Source organism: Sceloporus undulatus, chromosome 5 (assembly GCF_019175285.1).
Source record: "Sceloporus undulatus isolate JIND9_A2432 ecotype Alabama chromosome 5, SceUnd_v1.1, whole genome shotgun sequence".
In the NCBI taxonomy this organism is placed as follows: Eukaryota; Metazoa; Chordata; class Lepidosauria; order Squamata; family Phrynosomatidae; genus Sceloporus; species Sceloporus undulatus.
In genome coordinates this window covers 128,128,618-128,153,409 of record NC_056526.1, presented here as the reverse complement: position 1 = coordinate 128,153,409, position 24,792 = coordinate 128,128,618, and the positions used below count along the sequence as shown (strand labels likewise).

The 24,792-nt window shown below is 39.4% G+C and overlaps 1 protein-coding gene across 12 annotated transcripts in view; it reads left to right on the top strand.

The window, feature by feature from the left end:
- Nucleotides 1-24,792, top strand: part of KLKB1 (kallikrein B1) — a 35,446-nt gene that overhangs the window by 2,803 nt on the left and 7,851 nt on the right. For 3 of the 12 annotated variants that reach the window (XM_042468514.1, XM_042468510.1, XM_042468516.1), the window contains exons 2-11: nt 2,107-2,165; nt 6,694-6,853; nt 7,245-7,348; nt 8,977-9,136; nt 12,208-12,317; nt 13,129-13,288; nt 15,126-15,235; nt 15,366-15,525; nt 15,657-15,772; nt 24,108-24,282. In XM_042468514.1, coding sequence (XP_042324448.1) covers nt 2,108-2,165; nt 6,694-6,853; nt 7,245-7,348; nt 8,977-9,136; nt 12,208-12,317; nt 13,129-13,288; nt 15,126-15,235; nt 15,366-15,525; nt 15,657-15,772; nt 24,108-24,282 — 1,313 coding nt within the window. In that variant the 5' untranslated portion in view covers nt 2,107. Of the gene's footprint in view, nt 1-205; nt 249-1,379; nt 1,518-2,106; nt 2,166-6,693; nt 6,854-7,244; nt 7,349-8,976; nt 9,137-12,207; nt 12,318-13,128; nt 13,289-15,125; nt 15,236-15,365; nt 15,526-15,656; nt 15,773-24,107; nt 24,283-24,792 lie in introns of those variants that run through there. The other 9 variants (XM_042468521.1, XM_042468520.1, XM_042468518.1 and 6 more) reach the window with 6 other exon arrangements.

Sequence of the window (24,792 nt, the reverse complement as noted above, 5' to 3'; positions counted from 1 at the left end):
TATTTGAAGGGTTGTCATATTGAGGATGGAGCAAGCTTGTTTTCTGCTGCTCTGGAGAATAGGACATGGAACAATGGATGCAAGCTACAGGAAAAGAAATTCCACCTCAACATTAAGACAAGAGGAACTTCCTAACGGTGAAGAGCTGTTCGACAGTGGAACACACTCCCTCTGAGAGTGGCAGAATCTCCTTCTTTGGAGGTCTTTAAGCAGAGGCTGGATGGCCACCTGTCAGGAATGCTTTGATTGTGAGTTTCTGCATGGCAGAATGGGGTTGGATTAGATGGCACTTGTGGTCTCTTCCAACTCTGTGATTCTGTGATTCTATCTCTCCAGCTCCTTCATTGACTATTGGCTTCTCTGTTACCTATCTGAGTAATGTCCTCCTTGCCCACTAACTGAATTTTGGTGGATGGCTTTCTCTATGCATGGTTACAGCTGAGCTATACCCCCCTCCATGGCCATCTTATGACAATTGACTGAACAGCACTCATCATAAATTAGGTTTTAAAAAAAATAAATAAATAACCCAGCCCTGAATACTGCTTTGGCACAACTTTATCTCAGACTTGTTTCCACAGCTTCTTGGCCTTCATTATTATCTGTTTCAAGACATGGGGGTGCAATCTTTCTTTAAGTTGCTTCTTGAAGGAAATTAGTAATTTCAGCAGTTTTCTTTCCACTGTGAGAAAGTCTTCAAAAACTGCCCAGTCTGTAAAAGCTATTTGCCATTTCGGATTTAGTCTTTGCAAAATGCACACATGGTTGTTTTGTGTAGAAAACAGCATTTTCTGCACAGAAAACAGCATTATCTGCATGTAAAATGATGTTTCAATAGAGAAATATTAATTCATGTGCAGAAAATACTGTTTTCTGTACAGAATATGCTATCCTTTGTGTAAATTAACCATGTGCACATTGTACATATTTTCTCCACAGAATTTTCTATGCAGAAAATAATGTCTCAATGCAGAAATATTGATTCCTGCACAGAAAATGCTGTTTTCTAGGCAAATCAACCATGTGCACAATTTTAAGCAGAATAAATCCCCAATTGCAGCATTTTTTGCACAGAAAACAGCATTTTCTGCACAGGAATTAATATTTCTGTACTGAAACATTATTTTCTATGCAGAAAGTGCGGCCTTCTGTACAAAACAACCATGTGCAAATATGGTTTTTGTGCAGAATAAGTACTGAACTGGAAAGATTATTGTCAGTCCAGGAGTCTTCTCTTCAGGGCTCCTCAACACTCACAAAACATGTTTTTTTAAACCATTTTCCAAATATTTTTGAATATTCTTTCCATCCCACTCTTTAACAAGGTCTAAGACCTTTCCTCTAACATATGTATTTAATCCAAGATCATTCCCTTCCAGATAGACACCATTCAACAGGTTATGTGAATTCTAGAGACACTGGTTTGCACCAGAGGTGTATCATAGCAAAGGGAGTGAATCCTTATGCAACCAAGAAGTTTGAGTTTGCTTTTTACTTAACTTTTTGCCACAATAAAAGTATGTATTTTGCACCTTCCTAGTGTTTTGTACCTTGTGGATATCAAGCGATATCAATGCCAATTTAACCCATTTCAGTTCCCAGCAGTAATGCAATAAAATATGAAAAAGCAAAAGGGATGGTGGTGAGGAAATTCTTCTGCAAGGCATTGTATACTAGGAGTGAGGTCCCATTAAACACAGCAGAATTTACTTCTGAGTAAACATCCTTAGGATTGTTCATGTTTTTTTCAGATGTAAGTCCTCTTAAGTATGCATCAGATTGTAGTGTTATACAGCAAATTTTCACACAAACAAATCTCTCTGAATACAGGTAGATCTAATTTTGAAGATGCATGCACAGAATGGGCAGAGTGCGAAAATACTTTGCTGACATAAAAAGGATGTTAGCTGAAAAATACTTCATATTTACATAAAACAGCATAATTCTTGAAATTATTTAGCAATAGTATTCATGACTGAAATTCATTTGGTTAAATTTGCCCTGTGAACCTACAAACAGATTCCTGAGAATTTCAACTGGAATACATCTTTATTATAGTAGAGTTTTGAAACAGGCAATAAAATATTGTGTGTGTGTTTATTTTAGGATGCCTTGGATTTCTCAAGCTTTTAATATCATTGTGCTGTTTTCCACAGCACACAGCAGTAAGTATATTTATTGTACAGAAACACTTGCTTCTTATATATGATCAACCTTCCTCCAGACACGTTCAGCAGCTAAAACATGGAAAAGAAATAGTTTATCCAGTTAATAATATTGGACAAGGAGTAACTGAAATACGGTTTGGATTTTCTGTTTTTGGATGGCTGAACAACCTTCCCATAAATGTCAAATATTCTGACCTCTAATTTGACCTGCAAAACCTCTTATAGTGAGGGAGGAGAACTTGCAGCCTTCTATATGTTGTTAAAGTCCAATGTCTAGCAGCCCTAGCTGACAAAGCAAATGGTCAAGGATAATGGGGGTTAGAATCCAAAAAATCGGGAAGGGTACACATTCCCTACTTATAACCCCAGCAGAATTATCTGGAAATAAAGGAATGTGAAATTAGCAGTATTGCCATAGAGTTTTGGTTTGCTATTGGAGTACTTTAATCATGTAATGGAGCATGAGGTCAAACTATAAAGATATCAATTGCATGACTAGCAAATGGTTGAAGTGATTTTTTAAAAAATAAAAAAATAAAATGCAGTGTGGCAACCCTGATCTGGTTCAGCTTTTCCATGGAGGAAGGAGTTTGAAATCGTTGCCTTCTTGCTCCAGCAAGAAGGGGGCTATTCTAGATAATAGTGGAAAATGTTGGGGGGAAAAATCACTGCATTGGAGGGAAAATGTTGAAAAGAGTCTTGATCTGGGTTGATCCATCTGTCACCACAATACTTTAAAGAGCCTATTTACCCAATTAATAGTTGGGTGAGAGTGAAAATAGCCAGTGTGGCCTAGCGGACTGAGTGCTGGACTCTGGAAACCAAGGTTCTATTCCCAGCTCAACCATGAAACCCACTGAGTATCCTTGGGCAAGTCACATGCTCTCCATCTCAACAAAGGCAATGGCAAAGGTCTTTGGAACAAATCTTGCCATTAAAACCCCATGATAGGTTCCCTTAAGGGTTGCCATAAGTTGGAAACAACTTGAAAGCATACAACAAATAGCAAAAATAGTGAAAGGTGTTGTCTCTTCCCTGATCCTCAAAATTCAAATGGCTTCTGGAGATTAGCTGATGAATTTTCTCCTGGGATTTGTGGTTTTGTGAAGCACCAGCACTCTTTGGCACAGAAAGCTAAAGAATTTGTAAAACTACAAATCCCAGGATTTCATTGGTTTTTAACCAATTGTATATGTGAACTGCATTACGTCCCTTTCTGGGAGAAAGCATCATACAAATAATAAAATAAAATAAATAATAAATATGTTAAGTTGAAGGCTTTCATGGCCAGCAGCCATAGCTTTTTGTGGGTTTTTTGGGCTCTGTGGCCATGTTCTAGAAGAGTATTCCTGGTGTTTTACCAGCATCTGTTGTTGGCATCTTCAGAGAATGAAGAGAGAGATGCTAGCCACAAATGCTGGTCAAACACCAGGAATAAACTCTTCTAGAACATGGCCACAGAGCCCGAAAAACCCACAAAAATAAATTAAAAATTGCCTTATTTCCGCAATAGAGGTGCACCTATGGACAACTTTATTCTATTGCCTGTTACTGAGTTGAAAAAGCCCCTCTGGAAAGCACCACTGCTATTAACTCCATGACTCTTGCTGTGAATTAAGATGCTGTAGGTGATTTCAGAAAGATCTGTCAGAGCAGTAACTAAGAAGTTGCGCTCTACTGCACATTTTTTAAAAAAGTATTTTTATTAACACATAACTTTAAAGACATAAAGCTACATAGAAGTATACAAACATTACAAAGGGAAAACAATGCATCACATTCAAACCTAAACTAATCTAACTAAACTAATTTTAAGAAAACTATACAACTAACAACATACAACAAATGCACTAAAACACAAGGGAAATATAATAGATTGGACTCATATATTTCACTGTGCCCTTTTCAGTGTCTGGCTGTGCCAAAGATTTACTACCTTTCACTAGCAAAACTTCAAATACAAAAATGTTCCAATCTGGTGTTTTCCCACTGTAGCTGTCTTGCTGACAAATTTGGGGAAAAAACCCAATGATTGTATTTTTCAGTTGGTAAATTTTGGGAGGGACATGTTGAAACTTGATGTTATTAGGCAGCCACAGACTGAGAGATAAATTGGGCTTTTACATTAAAAAAATGTCTTACTTGAAGTTGGAGGGCTGCAATGCTTAAAACAGACAGCTCTCCCAATTAGCATATTTAATAATGAACATCCAGGTTTGATGTGAACAGCTGAGGAAGGCAGCACATCTAGAGAAATATCAAAATAAAAGGAATTGGGGATAGAAGGGATTTGGATTTGCAGTGGAGCATGGGTACAGACTAGAATGATACCATACACATGATTAGCAATTGGGTGAACTGATTTTTTAAAAAGTAAAGCACAAACCATGGCTTTTCCATGGAGGAAAGGGAGTAGCTAAGAAATTTCTTTGGAAGGAACCAAAATAAAATGGGCCCCCTAAAATCAATAGTTACATCTTCCATGTAGTCCTCTGTACATCTGGCCCAACACTAACTTTTTAATCAATAATAAATTAACTGATTAAACAATTTCAATTATTAGTGTTTCTAGTTGTAAATTAATATTCTACTTTCTAGTGGACAATGTTATCGAATTGATTTGCAAACCAAACATTATAAACTCTGGCCAGACTACAAATCTCAGGATTTTATTGGAGAAACCATAGCAGTTAAAGTGGTACCAAACTGCTATAACTCTGTAGTATAGTGCACACTAAATGTTATTGCATGAAGTGGTGTGTTTAGGATTCCAGTCACGTCACCTTCCATTTCTCCAATACCCAGGTAGTGTCTGAATGGGCCAGAATACTTTGGGGGCAGCCTGGAGTATTCTAGCCCTTGAGTTCCCCTAACCTTTCCCCATTACCTGAGGCCCTCTGTTCTGACAATGGGCAGCTGTTCACATGTGACTCTCACAGCGTTGCCCAGAGCAGCAGCTGAGAATCACTTGATCTAAAGTCAGAATGAGGTGCCCAACCTCAGTCACATAGCTGGGCATCTCATTCTGACTTCAGAGTGAGTGATTTGATGCTGTTGCAGCCACGTTGGGAGATACAGTGGGATGTGTTTTAAACAGCCATCCAGCATTAGAACAGAGGGCTCCAGATCTTCCAGGAAAATCCAGAGCAAACAGTTAGTATTAAAAGTCCATTGTAAGAAGGGTATACCATGAGTTTGGTGATGAATGGGTCAGAATCGTTTGGACTGTTTGTGCCAGATCCAGGGATTGGGTCCTATGTCTTTTACTCCCTGCCAAGAGGATGGGGAGAGGCCATTTTGTTTGGTCCACACAGACAGGTCCCAGTTAGCATTCTGTGGCCATTAAATATGCTCAGTGCTCACTAGACTGGTGTTTGTTTTTTTTTAGGGGGGGGGGGAAGGGAAAATTAGGTTAACCCTTAAAATTCTCCTGAATTTTTCAAAACCTTGGAAACCCATCCAAGTCTGCTGACATCTTTCTCTTGTGTGTGTCCTTTGCCATTTTTATTATAGAAGCAACAATCCTCACAGAGTGCTGAAAAATGTGAAACAGATTGGTCCAAATTTTTATTTATTTGCTTGTTTTTTCCTCTCATCACAGGATTTAAGTCACCTGTCAACTTATGCTGACCTTTTGAATTTCATAGGGTTTTCTTAGGCAAGGCATACTCAGAAGTGGTTTGCCATTGTCTGCCTCTGAAATATAGCCTAAGTTAAAACAAAGTACAGCTGAGAATTATTAATACAAAATTAAAAACAAAGAATAATTCTGTTTAAAATAATACAAGTTGAAACCAGTTTATAAATACATTTTAAACATAATAATATACAGAAACTCAATTTGTGGCAAAAAAGGGAAGAAGTTAAAAACCAAAGGTCTGCCAGTGAAAAGGCATCAGGAAGAAGGCCAATGGATCCTCTATGGAAAGGAATTCCATAACCTGGGTGCAGGCACTGAGAAGGCTCTCTTCCATATCCTCATCAAACATGCCTGTGATGATGGTGGGACTGAGAAAAGAACCAGATTTCTTGCCAGATTGGGCACACACAATAATTCCTCTTCAGCTTTTGATTTGCTCAGTTGCCAATGCAGTATGGTGCATCTTTGAGCAACGACAGCTGGAATTAATCAACCTTTATTCCTATATTCCTGGTCTGAGATATTTGGCATTCTGGAGACTGTAATTCAAAAAAAGGAAGGGTTCTAAGATCTGTGATGTTGAAGGCTTTCATGGCATGCATCCATAGTTTTTTGTGGGTTTTATGGGCTATGTGGCCATGTTCTAGAAGAGTTTATTCTTGTGTTTCACTAGCGTCTGTGAGTGGCATCTTCAGAGAATGCTGGCCTAGAAGAGAGCCGGATACACACACACACACACACACACACACACACACACACACACACACTGTGTGGCCATAGGTCTGGAGGAAATTCCCTGTTAATCTGTGTTCTAAGATCTGCCGCTGTCTTGATAAAACAAAGGTCCTCTGACTGCAGGCTGGCATGTTTTATTCTTGATTGCAGAATGTCTCTCTCAGATGTATGAAAACACAATTTTCAGTGGAGGAGATATTTCTAAGGTTTATACACCAGATGCAGAGCACTGCCAAATCGTGTGCACTTATCACCCAAGATGTCTGTTTTTCTCCTTTCTTCCAGGAGATTGGCCACAAACACTTGCAAGGTAATCCTGAGATCACCACATAACTGATTCATGATTTGTGCTTGTGCTGTTATGCAGGCATATTGTGTCATTAGTTACATCTTGGCTATATGTTAATTGCACATTAGTTTAATTACATTTTCATGTTAATCTTGTGTATGTTTTTGTATATTGTATAGTATTTTGGGAGACAAGGTGGGATATAAATTAAGATAAAATTAAGATAACATGAATGTTAGTACTATTAGTAATAAGATTTAAAAAAAGATCGGTCTCTATTTGATGGGCCCGGATTAAATTTCAGCATTGGAGAGACAAAGGAGTGGGGGGGGGGAGGTTGTTTGTCTTTGCACAAATCAGCAATGCATGCAATATAAGTAATGTTCTTTATCCCCTTCTTTCTTAAAATCAGGTTTGCCTGTTTTTTGAAAGATAGTGACACTTCTATGTTGCCAAAGCAAACTATGGAAAGAGCGGTCTCTGGACATTCCCGGAAACAGTGCTCTAGAATCACTGGTAATGTCTAGTTATTCAAAGAGTCCACACAACAAAAGGAATGCAGGACATTGGGAGTTGTCTTACACTAAATCAAGTCATTGGTCCATCTAGCTCAGTATTGTTTAAACTGATTAGCCTTGGTTTTTCAGGGTTTCTGGCAGGGTCTTTTCTCAGTCCTACCCTGAGAAGTCAGGATCTTCTCTGCTTTAATCATTTAGTTATGGTCTGTCCCTAATGCAGGTTGCTTACAGCATCTGGTATTCCTCAGGAGGTCTCCTAGCTAAGTCCTAACCAGACCTGCATATCTTCTACAATTTGGTATGATAAGAGTAGCCAAGGAAAGAACACTCCCAACTTACCAGCAGTACCATTAGCAGCTCATGTTGGAACCATCAGGAGGGGTGGATCTTCTTTAGTATTGCTGGTTTCATTTCTTGATATCTACTGAGGACTGCCCCCCCTTTCTTTGGAAGAAAAATAATTTCATTTCTCCAAATGACCGATAATGTCTTCCCAAAGTCTCTAAGGCGTGTGTGTGAGTGGGGGGTAACTCTGTTTTGTGTTTGGCTCCCTTGTGCTGTTTTAGGCTTGAGCTGCTACTGCTGCTGCTTATTCCTCCTCCTCCTCCTCCTCCTCTTCTGGATCAGGTTGGGTTTTTCAGGGAGAGGAATGAAGCAAAATTGTTCTCCATACTTCCTAAAGGCCACAATATATCTTTTTAAAGAATAAGATCTGGAATTTTAGTGTGGCATGTAATGCCACCCAACTGTCCTGATTCAGCAAGGACAGTCCCAGTTAATTTTCTCTCATCCCATTTTAAAATTATTTTTAATATGCTCCATCTTCTCCCTCCTTCTCCCATTCCTCCCCCTTTGTCCTCTGCTTACTTTCATTGGTGGAGATTGAGTTCAGAGTGAAAAAGTAGTTTGCAGGCAGTGACATCAGCAGGGGAGAGAGGGAAGAAGGGGATGAAATGTTTCCAACAGTTTCAGATAAAATCAAAATGCTTCAGCCTAGCCTAGCTTGTGTGTTCTTCCTCATTAATAATGATTGTTATATTGACCACACTCTGATGTTGCTTGGTATGATTTTCATATGCAAAATGGTGTAAGGTATTGGTTTGATCAGCGCCTGAACCTCTAGAAGTAGTTTTCCCCTGCTGTGGCAGCTTTAATGGTCTGGGATTGGTCCAGGACCCGGAACAATGGATGCAAGCTGCAGGAAAAGAGATTCCACCTGAACATTAGGAGGAACTTCCTGACAGTAAGGACTGTTCGACAATGGAATGCACTCCCTCGGAGGGTGATAGAGTCTCCTTCCTTGGAGGTCTTTAAACAGAGGCTGGATGGCCATCTGTCAGGGATGCTTTGATTTGGATTTCCTGCATGGCAGGGGGTTGGACTGGATGGCCCTAGTGGTCTCTTCCAACTCTATGATTCTATGATTCTATGATTCTATGTGGTCAGCTGATTGGTACTGAACTGCCTTTGACAGCTGTCTACCAGACTTATGATTTGCAACAGAGTTTGGGTGGTGCAGGAGGTACAGAACTTAAATGCTGAAAGCCTTGTTGAGAAGCTTCTCTGAGGATCTCACCATAAGTTCTTCTACTTCTTCACACTACTGTCTCCCTTTCTCCCCTCTAGCTTGCAATAAAGAAATTTACGAAGGACTGGACCTGCTAGGAGATAGTTATAATGCAACAACTGCTGACAGTTATGAACAGTGCCAAAAAAGATGCACCAATGAGGACCATTGTCACTTTTTTACATACACCACGGCATTATTCCATCAAACAAAACTGCGGTAAACAATGTTCAGATACTTTGGACCAGAGAGACTGTCATGGACATTGGGCAAAGCATTGGGTATTGGTTCAGTTTTAGTATTGTCAATGAGAAATGAATTTAATGGTACACCTGTCCAGAGCCTAGAAAAGGTACTTTTTTTTTTTACTATAACTCCCAAAATCTCCAAACTAGCATGACCACTATCTAAAAAGTAACCTTTCTAAGCTTTGCCTGTGCACTTCCAGATCTTGTCTGGGCTCTTATCAGCTCCACTGAATTAAAGGATGCTCAGTGTTGGTCTAATAATAATATGAAGAGTCATAGGTTGTTCATCTCAATACAGGGCAACAGTGGCTCAGACACTTTACTCCAGGATCAATAAATATACTATGGGATTACAACTAAAAGACTGCTGCAGACACAGTCTGCAAAACTCTGGGATATCTTGTAGGGGAAAACAGGAGCTGGTATAATTTACTGATGAATTATTGGGCCTGTCTCTTCCAAATCGTTAGGAAAGATCTCTATTTATTTCATGATGATTGATCTTTCATTATTTATTATTATTATTATTGATTGCCAGAACAGTGATGATCTTTGTGCTGCTATAGTTTGATCAGTTAGTCATGCTGGAGAGCGCCAACAGCTCTTTACATGCTACAGTTAATCTCCATTGTGCAATACCTGGCAAAGCTAGTTGGAAAGGAAGGAAATACAGTCACCCACACACTTAGTGGCTTTTGATTGTGTTCATTTTTCAGGCAGAATGCATATAAATAGGAGATCATCAGTAACTTCTCATGCCAAAATATTTTACAGGAGCATTATTCCAAATTAGGTCTACAGAGGCAATAATATTAGTCTACCTTACAGGACTGTCACTGTGATTCATGAGATGATACTTTTGAATTGTTCTTCTGAAGAGTTAAGATCTATGCATACCCAGTGAAACTTTCTGTGTACTGGGATTCTTTTTCTTAAGAAAACTATCTTCCTGCTTAATCCAGAAATTGGGGTAGTGACTTTTAGACTAGGAGCATCACTGGTCACTGATTGCAGTGAGGCTCAGTGGGAAGAAAAGGAGAAGCCTCAGGGTTTTTTTTGAAATTTTGAAATGTAATTCTTTTTAAATTTTCACATCTTATCAAATTTTCATGTTAACCATATGAAACAACATATATGTAAATTTATTTAGACTGTGCATATGATATTGTAATTTAAAGGTATAATTTTAATTTTGCTAGTTGTTTATGTCACAACTATTGCCATTACATTCAGTATGAAACATTCAGGAGTTATGATTTATGAGTACCATTGGTTCAAAAATCATTACTAAGATTCTGTATGGTCAATGGGGACTGGTGACACCATGGGTTATCACACTGGGTGACAACACCAACTCTAGTGACACTACTGTAATTTGGACTACAACCCTCAGAATTTCTCAGCTGGTAGAGGATTCTGGGAATGATAGTCCAAACAAGTCATTTTTTAAAAAGCTCTGCTTTTTTATCATTGGAATTATTCCTATTTGTGAATGATGTTCTTTGGGAAACCCTTAGCAGCTATGGGAGGTTGCTTATCTAGCAGTGTGGCATGTTCATTATGCTATCATGTTGTCATCTGCTTGGGGAACCCAGGGGACTCAGTATAGCAAGGCAGCATTTAGGAGAATTAACTTGTTCCAAGAAGCTCTAAGACTAGATGTAAGCTTTTTGGCCTAAAGCTTCTTCTCAGGGTTCAATGAGGCCATATACCTAGTATTTATATTTAGGAGAGTTGCTGCCACAAGTGGTGAATGTCATTAGTTTCTAACAGTGTGTTCTTATCATGCTTCCTTTTGTGGTTGACCATGGAAAGGGAAACAAGTGCATAATTTGCAACCTCGATTACTGAGGCAAGGATATCCTGTTGCTGGAAGGAGTCCATTTTAATTGCAAGAAATAAGCATTCTTCTTAATGTCTAGTTTAACCTCCACACTCTAAGTTGAAAGCCTGGAGCTTTTTTCCTCCAAGAACTCATGCTGGGCACAATACTGGTTGTTGATGCACATGGATTGTCCAGCTCTTGGAGATGGATGTGTTGGCCCAATTGTTTGATGCATGTTTAGGAGTCCAGTGCTTGAAAAAGTTTCTTTTTGGGTAACAACTCCCAGAATCCCTAGCTGGCATGGCCAGTAGCTGGCTGGGGGATTGGGGAGTTGTAGTCCAAAAGGTAATTTTCTCAAGATCTGGTTGGTCCAGGCTTTAGGGTCTCAAACTCGAGGCATGTGTTTGTGGGATTTCCATCATCTCAGTTTCAGTTACTTTTGGTGTTGAAAAAATAATTCCCAGGCCTAGAACATTTCAGGGGGCAGCAGTATGTTAGAGGAATATGTCTGTGTTGCAGTGGGGACTTCAGGGAGGCAGCATTAGTCCAAGGACTGTCCTTTGTCCATTCCTGATATCTGCAGTCATTCAAACCACAAACTGTTTGGTTACACCAAAGAATGACATAAGCTATACTTATGTGGTGCCCTTCACAAGAGAAGGCATGCTAAGACTGCATCCGCATTGCACAATTATAGCAGTTTGATATTACTTTAACCACCATGCCTGCATCATATAGGATCATGGGATTTATAGTATGGTAGCAGAAATCTCTGCTAGTGAGCTCTAATGAATTTGTCTGAATTATAGTACCCAAGATGCCCTGAAATTAGTGGTATTAAGCATTAAATCAAGGTTTCTAGGGAGCCACGATCAGGGGAGAGTGCCCTATTACCTCTAGCACAGAATTCTAACCATCTCACAAAACTACATATCCCAGGATTCCAGAGGTTGCAGCCATGATAGTTGAAGTGACATCAAGCTGCTATACCTGTATAGCAAATTGCTATAGCTGTGCAGTGTGGATGCACCCTGAGTTAATTTCTGAACTAGAATTCAACACTTTGGCAAATCTCTTTAATTCAATGGGTATACTTCAGTTGGGGCTAGCAAGTAGATTGTTAATACTGTTATGGCTGAGAATATCAGGGAATCTGTAGGTTAAGCAGCCTGAAGGATTTGTACTAATGTAGGGTTCTCTTCCTCTTTCTCACTCAGTCAGCAATGCTACTTGAAATATACTAGCACAGGAACACCAACCCAAATAAAGCGGCTTGGTGGTGTTGTATCTGGATTCTCATTAAAACGCTGTCAACTGTCTGAAAGAGGTAAATATTTCTAATCTAAAGGAAATGTGTGTGTGTGGATATTGCAGATTATTTGAATACAGTTCAGTGTGTGCAACTATATCTCATAAAGGATGCAGCTGAAAAAAAACCCCTTCAAGGTTCTGATGTGCTCAGAAAGATGATATGGTAGTCAACATAGACAACATCATCTGTCTGTCTACACACACACGCACACACTTTTAAAATTAATATGTTCTAATGTTAATAGGAATGTTTAATTGTGTGCTAACTTTTTATTATTAAGTTTCATCTCTGTTTTGTTTTAAAGTTTCTGTAAACCCTCTTGAGTTCCATGTAAGGAGAAAGGCAGGAGAGAAATTAAATAAAATAAAAGCCTGGAAACATTATTGTTTGGATTACAAGTCCCAGAATCTGTCAGCTATCATGGCAAATGGCTTTGAAGTAATACAAGTCTGATATGAATAGTAATTATAATTGTTTTCAAAATAATGAAGAATCACTTGCAAAGCTTATTTGAGTTTATAAATTACTTTACAAATCATATTGCATTGTATCCCTTTATTCTCACAACCGTCTTGAAAGATAGACTGTGCTAAGAGATTGGCACTTGCTACTGAATGAGTTTGATCCCTGAGTTAAGAAAAGGAATTTTAGGTCCTCCTGGTCCTATTGCTTGCTGCAGTGAGCCAAGCATTTCTTTTGGAATTCACAGAGAATTTAGAAAATCTGTCTCCACTGCTCACCAGACAAAGTGGTTGTATATAAAATTTTGGACAGTCAAATGACCCCACTTCCTGGACTTCACTTCACCAATTCATTTTCTGTGCAGATTGTCGGATGGACATTTTCCAGCGTCAAGTGTTTTCTGGTGTTACCCTGGCAAAGGTTTTGACACCTGATGTCTATGTATGTAGAACAATTTGTACTTACCATCCAAACTGCTTGTTTTTTACTTTCCACACTCATGAATGGGAAGTTAGCAGTGAAAGGTGAGTCTGGCCATCAAATAGATACAAGATAACAAGCTTTCTTACATGTTCATAAGGTGGGTTGACACACACACACACAACATGGCATAGGGTCTAAATATGGGATGTGGTGGCTTAGTGGTTAAGACGCCAATTCTGTTGATCATAAGGTTGGAAAGTTGGCAGTTCAAGGCTCAAGTGCTGAGTGATGGGGGGAGCTTCCATCATTAATCCCAGCTTCTGCCAAAGGCACCAGATCCTGTTTGTTCTTGGAAGCTAAGCAGGGTCAGACCTGGTTAGTACTTGGGTTGGTTACTACCAAAGGATTGTGGTTGCTGCCTTCAAGTCATTTCCTATTTATGGCAACCATAAAGTGAACCTATCGTGGCTTTTTTGGTGGCTGAGAGTGTGTGACCAAGGTCAGTGAGTGGGTTTCCATGGTTGAACGGGGAACTGAAACCTGATATCCAGAGTCGTACTCCAATGCTCAAACCACGACACCACACTGGCTCTCCCACCAATGAATATCAGGTGCTATAGGTTATATTTCAGAGGAAGGAGCTGGCAAAACCAGTTCTGAGTATTCCTCACCTATAAAAACCCCATTATATCCATGGGGTTGCCATAAGCAGAGAGGCAATATGAAAGCACGTAGACAACATAAGGTGTATCCACACTGCAGAATTAAACCAGTTTGACACCACTTTAATTGCCATGGTTATATCCTACAGAATATTGGGATTTGTAATTTGATGAGGTATTCAGCCTCATCTGTTAGAGAGTTCTGCTGCCTCACCAAACTACAAATCCAAAGATTGTGTGAGACAGAGTTCTGGAAGTTAAAGTGCGGTGGAACTGCAATGTTGATACACCCATAATATGATGTATGTGCCTTCAAATCATCTGTTGATCAAAGGTAACCCCATGAATTTCATAGGTTTCTCATAGGTAAGGAATACTCAGAGGTGGTTTGTTGTTGGATTCTTCTGAAGTACTGTATAGCCTGCAGCATTGACCTTGCATAACTCTTGAGATCAGACAAACTCTGGTGCCTGAATACTGTATTCAGTCCTCTTGTATGATGCTGTTGGATTCTAGCATGCTGGCATTTGTGCAGAACAGCCTGCTTCTCATTTCTCCACATCCAAAACCACAATCCAATGCTGTCAGAGTGCTATTGCAATTCGCCTGAAAAATTATATGGATCTCGAATTCTCTTATACAAGGCTGGCCTTAACATTAGACAGAATGAGATAACTGCTTCAGGTAACAGATGCTGGAGAAAAGCAGTGACTGCATCCCTTCCCAGTTGTTCCCCTTGATCTCTTTGGCCTTTGAAGACACAACTATGTTATTGAATTACAACTTATATCAATCCCAGCCAGGGGAAGTCCAAGTTTAAATATGAAGCTAAAACTGCTTGCTTATGTAGTGTTATGCTGTTACATACCTGAGGGACACTCACAGGGTGCATTTGTAATGTAGAAATAATTCAGTTTGACACCATTTTAACTGCCTTGGATCCATTTTACAGAATTCTGGGATTTGTAGCACTCTTTGGCAGAGAAGCCTAAAGACATTATAAAACTACAAATCCCAGGATTCCATAGATGTTGTTTAGTAAGCTGGGATGGTAGTATATGGCTCAGCCTAGTGTTGGTCTGCATATGGACCTACTATATGACACTGAGCTATACAGGATTGGAGCTTCAAATAGACAGAAAAGAAGAGACAGGACTAGGTATGGGACTCATTTTATGTTCTGGCAAAACCATCCTTGGTAGGTTTCAATAGCCATAGAGAGTCAGAAATACTGTCAATCAACATCAGTTCTGATTATTTACTGTGTTTGCCTCAGATATACTTGTGTGATGATGACATCAAGAAGTGGAACACCAGATGGATTTGAAGAAAAGGAAAATGCTCTGTCAGGTTTCAGTCTCCAAAACTGCAGAAGAGCTACACCAGGTAAGGTATAAGTTGTACTTAGCAGAACACAAAAACAATTTAACTCATACATTTATAATTGACCAATTTCTTTCCATGTCATGCCAAATTGCTGGGATTTTTCAAAACAATGTTTATTGATATATTACAGCCTGTCATTATCCAACTTTCTCTGATTTAAACTTTCTGGGCACGGAACTAAGTGTGGAATATGTCAATGGGCACAAGTCATGTCAACAACTCTGCACAGACACTGTCCGCTGCCAGTTTTTTACTTATGATTCTGACCAAACTCGGTGCAATCAAGAAGGGTAAGTTTTTGGTTGGGTTTATCTGGGTTTACTCTATTTTTAAAAATCCCACATTATAAAAAGATGGCAATAAAATATAAATGTGAAGTTAGCTGTTTAAATGATACTACTTTGATTTCTTTTCCTCTTAGGAAATGTAAATGCTACTTAAGAATGTCTACCAATGGGTGTCCACATAGTATCGTGTCTGAAAATGGAAAGGTTTCTGGTTATACTTTAAGACTGTGTCAAACTAAAGTCAGTCCCGGTGAGTAAAGCTGGGAGCATGTATCTTTTGAGCTGGCAATTATTTGAATTAGGATGATAGAAAGGAAAATCTTTAGCCTACACTAGCCCTGTTTACCTGTACTCGGGACGAGAGGCAGCTGTCAGAACACAATCTGAAGAAACAGAATGGTTCCCAATTGGCAAAGGGATCAGACAAGGCTGACCCTGTCTGTTCAACCTGTATGCAGAAAACATTGTATACAGATCAGACTTAGACTCAAAGGCAGGAGGAGTGAAGATAGAAGGAAGGAACATTAATAACCTAAGATATGCAGACGACACAATACTACTAGCAGAAACAAACAAACAAAGTCCTGGAGCAATTACTTAAGAAGGACAAGGAGGAAAATGCCAAGGTAGGATTAATGCTGTACATTAAAAAGCAAAGCAAAAATAATGCCCACAGAACATTTGCAAGAATTTGCCCTTGACAATGAGAAAATTGAAATAGCCAAAGAGTTCCCATGCCTTTGTTCAAATATTAATCAGAATGGAGACTGCAGCCAAGATATCAAAATAAGACTAGGACCAAGAAGGGCAGCTATTAAAGAACTGGATGAGATCATAGAGTGTAAAGACATAACTCTGAACACTAAAGTGAAGATATTCCAGACCATTGCATTCCCCATCACCATGTACAGATGTGAGAGCTGGACAGTGGACAAAAACAAAATGATAGAAAGAAAATAAACTCATTTGAGATATTGTGCTGGAGTAAAGTAATGAGAACACCATGGATGGACAAGAAGACAAACGAATAGGTTCTAGAACAGATCAAGCTGGAACTCTCTCTAGAAGCTAAGATGACTAAGTTGAGGCTGTTGTATTTGGCCATATCATGAGGAAAAAATGAATAATTTGAAAAGACAATGATGCTAGGAAAGGTGAAAGGCTGTAGAAAGAAAGGAAGACTACATGCCAGATGGTTAGATTCAGTCAGGGAAGACACAGGCAGGACCAGAGCAGATTGATTGAGGACAGGGGGTCTTAAAGATGTCTTATCTTATCCTTAGGGTTGCCATAAGTAAAAAGTGACTTGGAGTCACACAACAAGAAGAATTAAAATCAGGAAAAAGTATGAACATTAAAAAGATTTTAAAAAAATTAAACAATATATCGCAATATGAAGGACCCTTCCCTTGAGCAATCAGCCCTCAAAGGCTTGGTGAATCAAAAAGGTCTTCATTTGTCTATGCAAGTATATCAAGGACAGCGCCAGTCACATCTTTCTAGGACGAGAGTTGCAGAACCTGTGAGAAGCCACCAAGAAAGCTTTCTCCTATATATCCATCACATGTATCTGTAAGATTGGAGGGACAAAAAGGACAGATTCTCCAAACATAGGCAGCTTATACAGGAGAATACAGTCTGTCAGGTAACCTGGACTTGAGCCATGTAGGACTTTATAATTCAAAACTAGTACTTTGAATTGTGTCAAGTGGAGCTGTTGCCACAAAGAAGTTGTGTGTTTCCTGTGCTCAGTCCTAGTTAATATTCTATCTGTAACTCTTTGGATGAGCTGAAGTTTTTGAGCAGTCTTCAAAGGCAGAGAGTAGTGTATGGTAGTGTCCTGAAATGAGATGCCCTGAAGGCATGTGCCACAATGACTTGAAAGGTTGTATCTCCTGATATGAACCTGCTAGAATCTTAAGATCTGATATGAACCTGCTAGAATCTTAAGATCTTCAGAAGGCTTTCTCTTGGTTATACATTGTCACAGCCTTATTTGGTGAAGACATAAGAGACGGCCTTCTTGGTGGCTGCTCCCACCCTCTGGAGCACCCTTCTGTGGGAAGCTAGGCTGGACCCCTCCCTGCTTGCTTTTTGCCAGCAAGCAAAAACATTCAATGGCCTGGTACATACCTCTGATTTAACCCTAATATTGGCAGCAACATAGTACTTTTGGCCCGTCTGTCTCGGGCCTAAGTTAAGCAAGCTTTTAATGTTTAGACAGGGAAAGTTTTAAATCTATCTATTTTAAGCTTTTCTGTTGTTTTAATGTGGTATTTTAAGTTGGTTTTAGACTTTTTGTAAATGTTTTTAAATTTGTTGTTGTGGAATCCACCTTTTGGTCCTACCTTGGGTTAAAGGTGGCAAAATAAATAAATGAATAAAATGGCTGGAGTCAACACATTTAGGAACACATGCAACTGGTACCTTACTGTAGGAATACATTCCTAGCCATTGCTGAAATCTGGCCTTAGTGTCTGAAATCTGGCCTCAGAGGTGAATTCAGGAATACATCCAAGTTGCAAATCTGTGTTTTCAATGTGAGTGTAACCTCACCCAACACAGATTGGGTTCCTATTCCATGCTATGCCTTTTGATTGGCTTATCTGAGATAACGTGAAATCCAAAAAAACATCTAGGGGTAGCCGTGTTAGCCATATAGCAAATCCAATAACATCCAAACAATGAAAGCTTTATTGGGATAACCAAAATGCACAATTACATGTTGTAAGCTTTCAAAGTCACACTGGCTTCTTCATCAAGCAAACAAGAGGGAAAAAATGAAGATGCTAGTCATAGATCTGCATTTTCTGTATCTAGTCTTAGTTCAGATGGTAGGGAGGGCTATCTGCAGGTTGGCACTTCCCCCTTTGGCCATGTGGTCACTGGGAAATTTTCAAAGTCAACAAAATTTAATGTCCATTTGCAACTCAAGGAAGGAGACATGCTGGATTCTAAGGACCTTACCACACAGGGATTTTTTGAGTGCAGAAGTATGGTCAGTTCGCATTGGCCGATGCGTAGTCGCGTTATATTGTATTGGTGTTCCACACCTGTGAGCTCAGAATACGCATTGACCAATGCGATATAACGTGAATACGCTTTGGCCAATGCGTATTCACGGCTGGGTTCCGAACTGAAGGCATCCAGCTCCTCCGTTTTGCGAGTGTGCAAAATTAGTGGATCGGCGGGATCCATAATGATGGCCAGTGCGAAACCTCTGCTGCTTTGGCTGGTGTGTACATCAAATCCGCTGGTTCTCCTGAAGACCACCGATTACAAATTTCCCATGATGCTGTGCTGGAATTTCCCCCATCTCCTTCCGCTGGCCCTTTCCCCTGGACAACCGCCAGGGCTGGGGAGCGATTTTTCCACTGAACGAGACAAAGCAGAAACCTTTTGTGTGTGTGTGTGTGGGGGGAATGTATATGTATATATATGTGTGTGTGTGTGTAAGCATATACATGCAGTGTTACACTTTCGGATGCTCCACAGTTTGTGTGTGTGTATATATATATATGTGTGTGTGTGTAAGCATATACATGCAGCATTACACTTTCGGCTGCTCCACAGTTTGTGTGTGTGTGTGTGTGTGTGTATATATATGTATATGTATGTATACACACACACACACACACACAGAGACAGCTGTGTGTGTACACATATAAATATGGCTTCACACTTTTGGCAGTGCCACAATGTGTATATGTGTGTATATCTATGTGTGTGTGTGTGTGTGTATACACACACACACACACATATATATAAACACTCAAGCAGACAGATGTGTGTGTACACATAGAAATATGGCATCACACTTTTGGCTGTGGCAAGTGTGTTTTTGTATATATATATGTGTGTGTGTGTGTATAAACACTCATACAGACAAATGTGTGTGTACACATAAAAAAAAGGCATCTCACTTTTGGCTTTACCACTATGTATGTATATATATATAAGTATGTATGTATGTATTTATGTGTGTGCACACACACACACACACACACACAGACACACAGACACACAGACACAGATGGTGCATACCCATTTCGTAAGTGGCTAAAGGCAGCAATTCTCGCGATATTACATGCTAAACAGTGATCTCATTCTTCACTCCCGGAAGTTAAAAATGTTGCCCCCATTCAGAGCCCCACAGAGCATGCGCAAAGCTGCTGATGCGCATCGGCCAATACACATTGTATTGGGCTGGTGTGGTTATCCAATCTGCACTTGCCTCACTTTGCCTGAATATGCATTGGCAAAACCTCGATCCGGAAGGCCACCCAGGTGTGAATGAACAATGCGATATGACGCGAATACGAATCAGCAAAGTGTATTCAGAGAGCGCGGGTGTGAATGAACGATGCGTTATAACGCAAATATGCATCGGACAATGCGAACTGACCCTACTTCTGTGCCCTGTGTGGTAAGGTCCTAAGAAAACATTAAATTTCCTTGACTATGAAAAACTCCCAGAGCAGATACAGAAAATGCAGACCAACATCTTCAATTTTTTTCTCCTGTTTGCCTGAAGCCAATGTGACTTCAAAAGCTTGCTACATGTAATTGTGCATTTTGGTTGTCCCAATAAAGGTATTGCTGTTTGGATGTTATTGGATTTGTCTGAGATAAGTTTAAGTTAGAAACCTCTAATCAGATTAGAAGTATTCCACTAAAAGGTATTCCTACTGAGTGCAGTTAGGAGGAAGGTTTGAAAACCACATTTTCTGCCCTGTAATTCTTACACAACATTGTCTATTTGGGTAAAAGGTGAAATTAGGAACTTCATACTTTCAGAAGATGGCAGGATTGAGGAACAGCACTGCAGCATATGTGAATAGTAGCAATGAATAAAAAGTTGGCCAAAAAGAAATAAAGCATCACACCCACCATTCTTTTCTAATGGAAGTCTGCTAGACTCCGTAGAAATATTTATATATTTAGATATTTTTAGATATTTATATTTTAGATATTTATATTTTGAGATATTTTGATATTTCTTTCTCCTTGGTAAAGCAATTTTCCCTGTGTTCTGTAAAACAGACTTTACTCATGTCCCTGAACTTTCTGAGGCAGCTCTACACAAACAGTTCTGTACAAACATTGCTGTGATAGTTTTGTTTTGCTATCAAGTGACCATCAGCTTCTATTTGCTGGCATGCGTTTACTCTTCTTCCTAGGCAGGGAGAGCCCCTTAGGACTTAGTTTCTGTTGGGTTTCAGCTGGGCTCAGCCCCCAAACCATTTGTCAACTTGATTACGAGGAAAGAAATGCCTCATAATGTGCTTGGTGTACTTTCTCACCACAGTTGTGAAGCTGCAGCGGGACTTGACATATATTTGTTTAGATGGAAAGTAGTCTTCCAATTATGAGGGGTGACCTCCTAGGTAAACGTCAATATAGGAACATTTTTTTCTCCCTTAAAAAGAAATGAAATACCATAGCTTCTTTATTTCCAGTGCTTACTAGTTCTACCTAATACTTCTAATGAGAAGAAATGTTACTCAGAGTTCTCTACTCATTAAAACTGAGCCTTGATTATGATCAGAGTTGACGAGTCGTAGTCCAAAAAGCAAAGCAAAGCAAACAAAAAACACATCCAGGCCATGCTTATTATATTGTCAGAAGTGGTTCCCTCGTGAGTATAAGTGTAGCATGTACATCATTGCCACACTGGCTGGTGGTCAAGAGTGGCTTGTATTGTCCTTCCTCCATTTCCCCTTATTGTGGTTGTCCGATCCTACATGGATGCTGGCTTTTGTGATTGTGTGTTCCCTGCCTTGTGCTCTTGGGTAGACTGTGGATTCCATGGATCAAACCATGACTGAGCCACATGCCTTGAAAGGATTCAGTATGCCCTGGGACTTGTATATTGACATCATCTCCTATATCCCTTGCTGGGGCTTCCTAGCCATATTTGAGAGCATGTTTTCAGGCTGCCATTGTAGATCTTTTTGTGTCAGCTCGGTTAGTTTTCAGTTGTGGAACTTCTTTCTGCTGTTGAGTTGTGAGTTATGGCTTCCAGATATTTCTGTTTTCTGTATCTGCAAGAGGCACCATTGCCTACTTTGGTTGACCTATTGGGGAACATGTTTTGGTTGTTTAGCCTCTGAATATCGGTGCAGCATTCCAGTGGATAACATGTGGCTGGGGATGATGTGGAATTTTCAACAAAGCAGCTGACTGAAGCAATATATTCTGTGGGTGAAGCTTTGGGTCTACTAAGATGATGTTTCTAATGGGCACACTCCCAAACACCCTTCTTCTCTGCCTGCCATGTTTTAGGCTTGCCTTCACCACCTCCTGTTTCACCATCCTCTCAGGCTGGTTTGGTGGGAGCAAGGGAGAGGGCATTCTTGGTGTCTGTTCCAAGATTTTCTGGAGAGCCCAGGGTGGCCCCATTCCTGCTCTCCTTCAGAAGCAGGTAAAAACATTTTTGTGCCATCAAGGGTTTCGTAAACAATTAGGGTGGGACTTCTATATGGTGCAGTCCTAAATAATAATAATAATAATAATAATAATAATAATAATAATAATAATAATATTTCCCGCCTCTCCCAAGGATCGAAGCAGGATTACATCATTAAAATAATACAGTACAATCCAGAAAAACAATCTATAAAATACTAATACTAAATTACACATTCCTATTAGTTCCTTAAAATATCCAATCATCAAATGGTTATACAATCATAATCAGGGATGGAGCATTAACCACTGTCTCTTATACAGAATCCGGTGGATAAGCCCAACAGAAGAGATCCATCTTAAGTGCCTTCTTAAAGGCTTATAAGGTGGTAATAAGACAGATCTTTTCTGGTACACTATTCCACAATTTAGAGTCTGCAGCTAAGGTTGGCATGCAGTGTTTTAATGCATTTTTAGTGTTTAACGTTTTTAACGTCATAATTTTTTTAATTGTTTTTAAATCTTATATATGTACTTTAATTTAAACTTTGGTACTGTTTTAACTGTATTGATTTAAATATGTTGTTAGCTGCCTTGAGTGCCATTATCAGGAAAAAGGCAGGATGATGGTGATGATGATGATAATGATAATGATGATGATGATGATGATTGTCAATAATATGTGGAATTCCTTCCTGACATGCAGGAAGAGTAGAGGAAATAAAAGCCAATTTTGTTTTCAATTAAGGGGCATTGTTCTGTGTGTGCACTAGCTGTTAGAGTTAGCAACCCACTAATTGTTAGTTTGCATGTTAATCTATGGAACTTAGGCACAGCATATATTTATGGTAATTTGCTGTTTCTTTACTTTTACCACATCCATTCATTTTTTTCTTCCTTCTCTGTTCTTCATTAGACCATATATTTTAATATGTAATTTGTAAGAAAGGCTACTTTTTATAAGTTTTGCAAAGAAGAGTTCCTTTCTTTACTTTTCTCTGCTAGATCCTGTGGGGTGGATGCATGTGGGACTGGATGTTGTTCAGCTTCTTCCTTAACAGTTTGTTTACTCTGCTAGAGCGTTCCAGTATTCTCTTATACATTTCTCAAATAGGGCATGGCTCCATGTGTGTCGATAAATTGCACTCTTCTCCCCTATATATGCTATCCCCAGGTACATTTTTTGAGTTAGGTGAGCCATGTCCTTTGTTTAGCTTTGGCACCTCCTTTAGGGCATGAGTTGCTGGGGAAATTATATGCTTCAAAGAGGAGATATGAGCCCATCCCTGCTACACTACCTTTTCAGACCTTCCATATTTGGAACAGTGCATTAGTGCTTCTCCATTTCATACTGTATATAAGAAAGAAGAGGGAAACGTCTGAGGTTGGAGATGTGTCCCTGACATGTGCTGTCATCTCTCAATAGTTATTTTGGAGATATAGGACTGTACCAGAAAATATCAATGAGTGGATTTCCATGTTATTTTTTTTTTTTTTTGGGCTTTGAAAACACTACAGTACATGAAATTATTTCTCAACCTCTAACTTAATATATCCAAATTGGCCTGAGAGATACAGAAGGTTATACTGTCATGACATCTGGTGGACATAAAGTGAATATGAATATTAAGGAGTTTGGATCAATTCCAATTAAGAACATTGACAGTATATATCTGGCATTTACAAAATGACAATTCCACAAAAGAACGGCTTTGAGCAATACATTCTGTCTCAGTTTAATTTATTTTGCAGGCTCAGGGTGATCAGATGTCTGCAAAGGAGGACAATGCAATACAAAATGCAGGACATTGAAGAAAAGTGTAGGGCATTACAAAATAAAAGCTAAAGACACTAACATAAATATAAAACCATACTTAGTCATGCTCACAGTGGAGGGCATTTTGGAATTCCTCTTGGACAAAAGGCTGAAATCTAGGACATGTCCTGGAAAAGAAGGGTGCCTGGCCATCTGTGGAGGCTTGTTATGATAACCTGCTTACAGCTACAAGAGGGTGTAACAGAAAAAAAAGAGAGAAACATATTAATATATCACTGAATAAAATTCAAACTTATATTTATGTGAGCAATCTATACAGTATGTTCCAATGAACTAAATAGTGGAGCAGTGTTAAAACGTCTGAATCAAACTTGGATTTACACATGTATGTATTCTCTAGTATGTGTACAGGAATCCAGTGTGTCTACAAGAGTCGTTGGAGGAGTAAATGCTTCTTTAGCTGAATGGCCCTGGCAAGTCAGTTTACATGTGAAGCTGTCTAAGCAGAGTCATTTATGTGGTGGTTCAATCATCAGTGACCAATGGATATTGACAGCTGCACACTGCACTGAAGAGTGAGTAAAACCACCAGTAAACAAAAGTTTGTTGAAATATCTGTAATTAGAAAAGATGAGCCTCGGGAACAGTAGTGTTAAAAAAACAAGTCACACCTGTTTGTTTCATAATTTTAAGGAGCTTCCAGGACTGTAGGTTGAACCCGCAAAGGCTAAGCTAGAAATGATGCATGGGAAACTGCCATAGAGAGAGTCCATCTAGCTCAGTAAAGCTTACACTGACCAGCAGCTGATCTTTAGGGGTTGAGACTGGAGTCTTGTTTGGGGATGTCTTGGGTTTGGAGGTGCCTTTAGGATCCTGTACATAAAAAATACTGTCCTTTAGCATTGAACTATGATCTTCCTCAAGTGTTACAAACATGTGAAAAGGAGAGTTACTGTGTTATATGAGTTTCAGTGCACCCTTCTGCAATACTGACCATGCCACAGAAAATAGTTTAGGGCAGGGGTGGGCAATTATCCGAGGTCTAGACTGTACATATCCTTCAATGGACTTCAAAGGGTTTTAAA